Genomic DNA, 10,528 nt, shown 5'->3' on the forward strand with positions numbered 1-10,528 from the left:
TTCTATTATATTTTGTATGATTAGAACTTTATACCAACTGAATATGTAATTTTTTTAAATTTACAAATTACATATTTATCATTTTTTACTATTAATTGGTCCTTCAATGACCATCATGATCGGATGATCCTCTAATAATGTGAGAATGATAATAATATTTTTCATAGTAAGAACTATCATGATCCTCCAATAATGTGAGGACAATGATGTCCTCCATGGTAAGGACCATCATGGTCCTCTAATAATGCGAGGACAATAATGTCCTCCATGGTGAGGATCATCATGGTCCTCCAATAATGTGCGTACAATAATGTCCTCCATGTTGAGGACTATCATGTTCCTCCAATAATGCGCGGACAATAATGTCCTCCATTGGTGAGGACCATCATGGTCCTCCAATAATGTGCGGACAATAATGTCCTCCATGGTGAGGACCACCATGGTCCTACAAAGTGAGGATAGTAATGTCCTCCATAATAATGAGGACTAACATGGTCTATTGTCCTCAATATGAGAATGATAATGTCCTTGATGGTGAGGTTCAGTATGGTCCGTTATTATGGACAATAATATCTTTACTTTTAGACCAATCAGAACCCGTGGGCTGTATATGCCCATGGGTAGTTTATAAGCTAGGATCTGGTGCGCAAACACATTCTTTGTAACGCTTTATTTTTAGCAACACATTTTGTAACACTTTGTCACCATTTATATATACAGTATATGTGAACAGTAATAGTACATTGGTACATCATCTATTTCATCAATTCAATGATTTAACGTGTAAAAATGCTCTTATATATTTTAGTTTTATTTTCTTTTTATGAAAATATTGCTCACATATAATACGTTTGATAAATTTGAGAAAATAAAATTTTATTTGTCCCAGGAAATCAGAGATCGACACATATTTACGTCTTCAAGGCATGATGTAATTTCACCTGAAATAAAGAGCAACATGACCGTTCTTCGGCAATATCTGTAGTTCGGTCTTAAAAATCTTGGATATCAACCGCGGCAGTGCCCTATTTCAAAGACTAATTGATATTCTTGTAATGACATGTATTTTTAATATTGATTTATGATTCAATCTTTTTGAAATAAATACAGTAGATTGATACGAATTTATATTAAAATATTTACAACTAAATTTATTATGAAATCAATATAGATTAAAATAAATAAATTAATTAATAATTAGTTTAACTAGTTATAGTATCATAAAATATCATATAAATAAAATCAACCGACTTGCTCACAGACTTAGGATATTAGCTAAATTTGGATGCATATTTTTTTTTTTAAATGGATGAGAATGAAAAAGGATTTGGCAACTAGGAACGAATAAATAAACGCAATATTCTTGATGAAATGATGGCTTTACTATTCCGGTTACTGAATAAATTTTGAAGATTATACATTGGATGGAAGTTTAGGCAATTTGAGCTTTTCTTGTGTTAAAGGCGGCTGCAAAGTGGGTAATACGTAAAGATTTTGTTGATAAAAAAGAGGTCGGGGAAGATCCACGGTAGAATCAGAAGGATTATTAAAGATATAAGAGATGGTAGGCAATGATGGACGATTTTGTGGGCTAAAAGTAAAAGGATAATTATAAGTGGTAAAAGTTCTTGTAGAGGTAGGAATGTTTGTAATATTAGAAGGAGATGACAAAATCACGTCATTATCTGTTCCCTTTTTACATCTTTGTTTTGAATACCAATGATTTTTTAACATATTCTCAGATCGGTAAAGACCAAATTGATTTTTTAAATCTTGACGCAGGTTTTTCCAACAAATTGTACCATCTTCTGTTCTATTGAGCGAAATCCAATTATCAATATATTGTTTTTCATAATCATATAAATTATGTTGACATACTATAAATAAAGTAAATTAAATTTACTCTATTTTTTTTTATTAGAAAAAAAAAACTGACGAAATTATATGTTCTTACCTTCAGGATCGAGGTAATTGCGCCAATAATGACAAAGTTGACGAGCATTATATGTAAATATTTTGGTTAATTTTGCGAATGGATCGCGTGTTCCAACACGTTTCAATTCAACCATATGATTTAAAAACATTTTCTTCTATAAAATTTATTGAATATACAATACCGTAAATTAGTGTCACCAGTTCTTGTCTATTACAAGTAACACTCACAAAGGTGTTTAAGAATACGAATAATTATTATATTTATTATATAATTAGTATATGAATTTAACAAAAAAAAATAATATTTAAAAGATCACTTGCAAAAAATAAGCTACCAAAAAAAAAAATTCTACTTACTTCTTCTTCAGATAAAACCACTTTCATTTTTTAAGTTGCGAATAATGTATTATTAACGTAAATTTAATATTTATATTTGGATATTAGATAAAGACGGTTTTAAAATTTATGAGTCATAGATAAATATTATGATCACACAACATCACACGGCAACAAATATTAAATTATCTGTTTATGTCATAAGGTATTAATAAGAATTCAAAAATTATTAAGTGGTCTAAAAATAGAAGATTTTAATGATTATGTCACACAAAGTTAACAATCAAAAATCCGTAACACTAAACATTGCTTCAATAATTGTTTATTACAATAAGAATTTTATTTGTAAAATCAGAAGCATAATCAATATTTATTAATTTCTGTCTTACGCAATTAAACCTTTTCATAACATCATCTGTTTGTGTGAATGTATCAAATTTGCAGCAGCATAAATAATTTAACAAATTAGATGAGATTATTTACATTTTATAACTTGATAAGTTGCGGATAAATATTTTGGCATTAATCATTATGTAGCTTATTAATTATGGTCTCAAGTAAAAGTAGTCGTTTTGCAAGTGAAAATTGTAAAACCTTGATTACTTTATAAGATAATAACTGAACATATTTTTATTTACGAACAATTGTCTAAATAATATGTTAATTTAAATGTTATTTAACTTTTTCTTAACTTCTGGCACCCAGTTTCTATAACCTTTTGGTACCCACATCAGTTCCTGTATTATTTATTTTATAATTATCAAGATAAAGACGTCCACAATTATTAAGCAATAACAGGTGCGGCAACAACAAGTATATTATTCATCTACAATTACTTTCACTCCAAAATCTATTACAACTTGAACACCGTTTAACACATCCTTGTTCTAGAACAACTCCTACATTTTTCATTAAATGATAAAATAACACCCACCTACAATACGGACCACCAGCAGCTGCGGGTCTAGCGGTTGTAGACGGGAAAAAGCATGATTTGGTTTCGACACTTTGCATCTAATGACTTATAATTCCATATTCATAGAGTGTGCTACTTAAGTATACTTATTCAATAGAATAAATTATTCATTGCCATTTTTTAAAAATGAATGTCATCGTTCCTGTAACATTTAAATACTTTAACCGCAGTAAAGCATGTGACTTTACGTTACTCAAATAGCCGCAGGCGCAGACCATTCTACCTTCCTTTTTTGAATATTGTGTGACTATATGTATTCATTTAAATAACCATTTAAAACCGAAAAAAAAATAAAAAAAAATACAAATAAAATAATGTCCAAATTAAACGGAGATATTCTTTATTTGATATTTAAAGAGTTACATAATGACAAAAATACTCTTTATTCTTGTCTTTTAATTAATAAAACTTGGTGTGAGATAATTATTCCAACTCTATGGAAAAATCCTTGGAAACATTTAAATTACCAAAAGGTGAAAGTTTTATTGGATGTTATAATTTCTCATTTTTCAGATGAAAAAAGAAATATTTTAAAGAGTCAAAACATTTATTTTCCAACCAATTCATATAAAAGACCATTATTTAATTATATTAGTTTTTGTAAACATTTAAATTTAAATGTTATTAGAAAAATAATTGTAAATTTGGGAGTTGATTGTATTTTAAATGAAATTATTTGTCTTTTTATAAATGAAAATACAAAATTTACACACCTTTATATACCTCGAAATTTTGTTCATTATATACACCTTATTCCTGGAGCTGAGCATTGTTTCTCAAATATCGAATTCCTTAGTTGTTATGCGAATATAGATTATTATTTATTGAATGGATTAAAAACGATGTGTAAATCAATTAAAGAATTGGAAATTATTCATGAGGAGTGTAATAATTATGATATTTCTGAATTAATTAGAACTCAAGAATCTATACTTAATTTTAGTTTTATATCTAATAATATGATAAATGATATGTCATTTTGCCAATTCCTTGAAAAATCTTTGATTAAACATGCAAATACTATACAACATTTTAAGATGACTAAACCTCCTGCTACGCAAATTCTATCATATTTCACTAATTTAAAAAGTTTAGAATTGAGCAATCGTTATTATTATTCTGACCAATTATTAAAAAATTTATCTTTACCATTCTTACAAATTTTATATGTCAATTATATTCCAGTTATATTATTAGTACCCTTGATTGAAAATACAGATGGTTATCTTAATGAAATAGCTATTTATGATATTAAATATAATGATATTGATTGTAAAAGAATTATTCAGGCTATTTATACTAAATGTCCAAACCTTAAATATCTTAAGCTTAATTTAAGTAATTATGCTATTTTTGAATTAGAAAAGTTATTAATTAATTGTCAATATTTAACTGGATTGTTTATTATTAAGAGTGGTATTTTTAATTGGGATACTTGTTTTGAAATATTATCTAAATCATCGCCAATTGGTTTGTGCAAGTTTAAATTTGGTTATTTTTGTAATAATATTGAATCAAAATCTTTTAAATCATTTTTTGATAATTGGAAAGGTAGATATCCTATGTTATTACAATTTAGTCAATTAAATTTAAAAAATTATAATAGCTTAATAGAAAAATACAAGAAAAGAGGAATTATTAAAAAATTTGAAAATGATAAATTTGGAGATTTTGAATGGTAGAATTTTAAATATATATTATCAGAAAATGTTGTATAAAAATGATAGTTATTTTATATATTTCTTATTAAAATTTTAACCTTTTATTTTATTTTACTATAAGCATAATAAACTTATTTGTTTAAATTTTCTTTATATAAGGTACTGTATATAAAGTATATAAACTGATCCAATACATATGTTCAATTAACAATAACATAAATGGGAAAATTTCGGGTTGCTATGATAGTAATCGCTATTGTGTCATATATTTTCACATCTCAAACTACTTGAAAAGCAAATAATTCTTATTTCTTGAAAAGTGCTCCTTTTGAAAAGAAAATTGGCATACAATAATTTTGTAATCTCTCGATTTATAAATTTTGATTAGAATAATTTTTCATTATTTTACATAAAAATTATATTATGCTAGGTTATATAATTTAATATTTTGTTTAATAATTATACATTTTTAAAAAGTTCAATTTTGCATATATTACTTCTTTTTTTTTTGTAAAAATTCGATTTAATTTTAAAATAAAAATAATTCATTTTTAAGGTTAAATCTACCTTGTGTAGTGTGATTTTCATTCAAGATAAAAATTTTTAGTAATTCCTTTTTTTATCCAAATATTAAATACATGTATTCTCTTTTAGAGTTATTTAAACACTAGAGATAGATTAGTAAATATTCTACAAATTTCTTAGTTTGTAATTTAAATAAATTTTTTTTTTAACTTTTTCAATTATTTAATGTAAATCAAAATAATAAGTAGAGGATCTGAGATATTTGAAATAAGGATATTGAGGTTCGAATATTTGGGATTCGGAATTCGAGAAATAGGATTTCAGGAAATTGAAGTTCGGGAAATATATAAGGATTCGGGAAATTGTATGTTTCAGAAAAGGTCAGTTCGGGAAATTAGTATTCAGGCAATTGACTTCGGGAAAAGATATATTCATGAAAATGGCATTCAGGAAATGGCCCGAAAATGCTTTATAATTATAGGCTTGGTACACATGCACTTGTGTATTTTCAAGTTTTAATTTTTTTACATACTACCATAACAATAAGAAAACAGAAATGTCAGTTAAACTAATCTTCCTCTTATTCCATTAGAAACAAATATGAATATTAAATGATAATACCTAATACTTTACAGAAACTTCAAGATCGTAGCGATGGCTTAATGCGCAGTAACTGCATATATGTAATTTCTTTACGATTACATAATGTGGTCACTATGTATTTATAACGCAGTTACTGCGCATTAAGCCATCGCTACGTTCTGTAAAGTAGCTAGTATGGATCTCGATTCAATTAATTTAGTTGGTAATATTTTAAATAGATTATAAGAGGAGATAAATATTAATGTTAATTTAAAAAGTAGTAAGCGCAATAAAGGAAAGTGGAATTTGATTTTTAATACATAAAAATAAATAATAATTTTCGAACTTGTTAACGTCAAGCCGTATCTACAACGTAACACAATATAGCGCAACTTGAGATACGTCACTAATCAAATCATTATATATGTAAAATAAAGAATTATGTAAAAAAAAAAAAATAATAATATATTATCTCTTTCTATCTTTATAAACATTTATCTAATAAAGATTGAGTAGGAAATTTTAATATAGGAAAATCCTTATCATTTACAAAAAAACCTATATTACCACCAAGAGAAGATTTAACATGTGGATGAGCCTTTCTTTTACAACTACCTAATCTAAAAGAATCTTCAAGAGATCCAGCCAATTCAAAACCAATTTTCTTATTTAAAATTCGACCTTTGAGTATTTTTACACCAAAACCTAATTGTGTTTTTAATGTAGCAGTAATAATAGCAAAAGCTTTGGCACTAGCACTTGGAATATGTGCATTAACTATAGGTTCGAACCCGGATTGCTCAAAATTTGGTAGGCCTTTAAATGATGCCTTAGCACTAAAATTTGGTAAACTAAAATTACCACCAAATCCAAGAGTTGCTTTTGCATCCGCAAGAGCATCAGCTGCAGCAACAAGATCAATTTCAGGGCCAAGTTCTAATAAACCTGGTATCTTAAAATCACCTGTTTTAAAATTTATAATAGGAGAATTTTCAGATGCTTTTTTACGTCTTTCAGGACTTATTTCTTTTGAAGCTTCAAGAGCAAAATCAAGGTTCATGAAAAAATTTCCACTAAGAGTAATTGAAGCTTCTTTCAATTTAGGAGGAAAAATTTTACCTCTAATTCTCAATGCAAGAGTAGCTTCACCTTTCGTAAAACAATTAGCGCAAAGCAATTTAATATCATTATTATTTATAAGTGATATATCTGGTTTTGAAGATTTATCACTTTTTGAGTCAAATAAGATATTTAAACTTATTTTATTACTAATATTAATTGTTGGAAATGAAATACCGAATCTTTCTTCTAGACTGCGATGAGTATTATTCTTTGTTTGTTTCCCTTCGACCCAATTAAAATTGATATCGTAATCTTCTGAATTGTGTGGAAAATCGCAATTCATAATAACAAAAGTTGCAACTAATTTAGATTCATCTATAACTCTATCAGTAGCCGTAAAAAATTGGGTAGACCTTTTACCAAAACATTTCCATTTATGAGAAATTAATAACATAATTCTTTCAGGCCATTTCTTAACATCCTTAACCGCTTTTTTGTCCTTTAAGCTGAAAGCAATTTTTCTTTTACCATTTGCCTCTGTTTTACAAATAACACTTTCTACACCACTTTGATCAGGATTAAATGATGGTAAATTGGTTTTTAAATTAAATTCTGCCTTATGATATCCTTCTGAAGAATCACTAACTTGTTGACTATAGACAGCACTAAGTAACTTTGTTGTTTTAAAATTTTTGTTACCCATAATAACATCAAAATCTTTTGATGCGGTAACAATTCCAAAAAAGAAAAGGAGTAAAAGCGAATTTAAAATGAACTTGATCATTTTTATTGAAAAAATTAGAAAAAATTACGAAATGTTTGTATTATATGTAAATAATAGATATAATGATATTAGAATATATTTGCGTCAAAAGGAATGTTATTGAGTAATGTTTTTTTTTTCGTCGGATAAAGAAATTTTTTCAGGATTTATATTAATTATTTAAGGTTAACACAAGAAATCAGAATATCAGAAATTTCTTTTTGATAATCATTATAATAACGTAAAAAGAACAAACATTATTAATAATCTTTCATTCATTGAAGGTTATTCGGTACTAAACGAAATTTGCAAATCCGTACGGTACGGTTGATCAAATTCCAAAAATTTCGTACCGTACAGTATATACTATATTATAGAGCCAGTACGGTTGATTTTTTTTTATATGACGTCTAATTATCCAAATAACCATTATATTAAATGGACATTAAATGTTAATTAAATGGACGCTGGTATCCAAATAACGGTACATTTAATCATATTCCCCGTAAAAAAGTCGATCCGTTTTTTATACTCCATCTTTTTTCCGTAAAAGGCTCATATTTCCGCTTATATCATGGAATTTATCAAATTATTTATATTTTCCGTGAATGAATCCGTGAAAGGCTCATTTTTACGGAGTTTTACAGTTATAAGAATTGATCATTTGGACACCAATATCTAATTCATGTGATTATTTGGACAATGTCCATTTTACATGCGGTTATTTGGACATCAATTTTATTTAATATTTGAGCATCAGGACATCAATGTCCATTTAATATAGTGGTTATTTTCTCTTTTCACATTTACTGAATAAAGAAATGCGTTTACGCTTGTTGTAAAAAAAATAATAATAATATAGTGGAGTGGTTATTTGAATATCACACATAAAAAAAAGAAAAAAAATTTTATTAACTGTACCATACTTTACTGGCTAAGTATATATAGGTATATAGGGCAAGTACGGTACGGTACGAATTCTTTGGAATTTTTGGAAATTGATCAATCGTACCGTACAGGTTTTCAAAATCGTACCGTATTGAATATCTATTATGAACACCATTTGTCCATTTCTTTCAAATTCTAACGTTATAAAATTTAAATGTACTTTTTTTCTTAATTAAAAACAATAAAATTCATTCTAATAGATTCCGTAAAATATATTTCTATATATGTACTGCGTGGTTAATAAAGATCATTGAAAAAAAGCGGGGATAGACTAATCGGATATTTACTAAAATATATAAGATTTAATAAATATTTAATAAGCGATTAGAAAAATTTAACTAGCTAATAAAGGAAAAGACTCGGAAAAATCAAAAGATTGAAAAAAAAGTGACAGCAAATTAATAGGCAGTAAGTAGTAGTTATTAAGTACATTTGAAAATTGGAAACCTTAAAAACGAACATTTTCGTCATAAAAAAATAATTATAACCTTATGGTGCGATTCCAAGATTGGGAATAATTTGAAACCATAAGAAATTTCTTTTAACTTTATCGGATTAAAATTTAATAAATCAAACGGAAATTCCTTAAAAATTTTTTTTTTCTTTTTGTACGAACGAACGAAATTTCTATTTCTTTGCGTATTCTGAGATCCGATTGAATGGACTTTATTATTTCTTTGCTAATTAATGTTATTTTATTTTAAATTTTGTAATCAAATAATTTTTTGGCAGTCAACCACTTTTATGTACCATATTGTCAAGCCAAAATGGAATCATTTATTAATTATGGAAATTGGAGCTTCAGGTATTCGGGGACAATGGCATCAGATGTAATTGATTGTCTTATATGTTCCAAATTCTTTTATTTACTTTTTTTATTCTTTTAATTTTTATAATTTAATATAAACAAATAAGAACTTTTTTTTTAAAAAAAAAGAATTATATTTAGAAAAGCTTTGAAAATCCTTTTAATTTTTATAATTAATATGAACGAATAAGAATTTTTTTTTTAAAAAAAAAATTATATTTAGAAAAAAGCTTTGAAGATCAATTTATTTTAATTAATCACGAAATCATTTACCTGATTGGCGAACTGGACCCATTCCTAAAACATACAATTTCCCTGAATCCCGAATCCCGAATCCACAATATCCCGAATTCCAATATTCCACATGAGTTGCTATTTTTAAACTTTTTGCTAAATAATAATATTTGTTGAATTGCTAAATAAAAAATTATTTTAAATTAGTAAATTTTGTGAAAAATGTCAAAAAATCACCGCGCGTGACACCAGCATTAGCAGATATTCATGACATTTTTAATTCTGACTAAAATTCTACCAGTAGCAATACTCTTTTAGAATATCTTATAGATAGTGTATTGTTAGTAATTTTCCTATGTATATTGCGAAATTAACAAATGCCTAGTAATAGAAAACTTCAATTCCAATAAATGTTATGGCACTTTTAAAATTTTTTAATAATATCGTCTTCATCTGATCTCTTTGAATAGATATATTGAATTATTACGCAATATTTTATAAACTAATATGTAATAAAATTTAAAAAATACAGTTTATTACTATATATATATTCCCTATAAAAAATTTTTCTGAAAAATGATCACGTGTCTGAGTTTCTTCGGAATAAAAACTAGAAAAATGATGAATTTTTTCCAGAATTTTTTTTTATAGGGATTTCAGAAAATTGCTCATTCAGGATATTAGGATTCAGATTTCTG

At 26.5% G+C, this 10,528-nt stretch overlaps 3 protein-coding genes across 3 annotated transcripts; 1 reads left to right on the forward strand and 2 right to left on the reverse strand.

Annotated features, from left to right (window-relative positions):
- Positions 1–1,413: 1,413 nt before the first annotated feature.
- OCT59_025596 (uncharacterized protein) lies at positions 1,414–2,319 on the reverse strand (the record flags this gene model as incomplete). Its single annotated transcript, XM_066139634.1, has 3 exons — positions 1,414–1,877; positions 1,955–2,090; positions 2,293–2,319. 3 exons carry the CDS (start codon positions 2,317–2,319, stop codon positions 1,414–1,416), a joined length of 627 nt encoding a protein of 208 aa, XP_065992192.1.
- Positions 2,320–3,540: 1,221 nt separating this feature from the next.
- OCT59_025597 (uncharacterized protein) lies at positions 3,541–4,929 on the forward strand (the record flags this gene model as incomplete). The annotated part of the gene is made up of 1 exon (XM_025331309.2): positions 3,541–4,929. The coding sequence occupies exon 1, from the start codon at positions 3,562–3,564 to the stop codon at positions 4,927–4,929; it is 1,368 nt and encodes a 455-aa protein (XP_025189681.1). The 5' UTR covers positions 3,541–3,561.
- Positions 4,930–6,499: 1,570 nt separating this feature from the next.
- On the reverse strand, positions 6,500–7,861 carry OCT59_025598 (uncharacterized protein; the record flags this gene model as incomplete). Its single annotated transcript, XM_025323801.1, has 1 exon — positions 6,500–7,861. The coding sequence occupies one exon, from the start codon at positions 7,859–7,861 to the stop codon at positions 6,500–6,502; it is 1,362 nt and encodes a 453-aa protein (XP_025189680.1).
- Positions 7,862–10,528: the final 2,667 nt, after the last annotated feature.

Source organism: Rhizophagus irregularis, chromosome 5, assembly GCF_026210795.1.
Source record: "Rhizophagus irregularis chromosome 5, complete sequence".
Lineage (NCBI taxonomy): Eukaryota > Fungi > Glomeromycota > Glomeromycetes > Glomerales > Glomeraceae > Rhizophagus > Rhizophagus irregularis.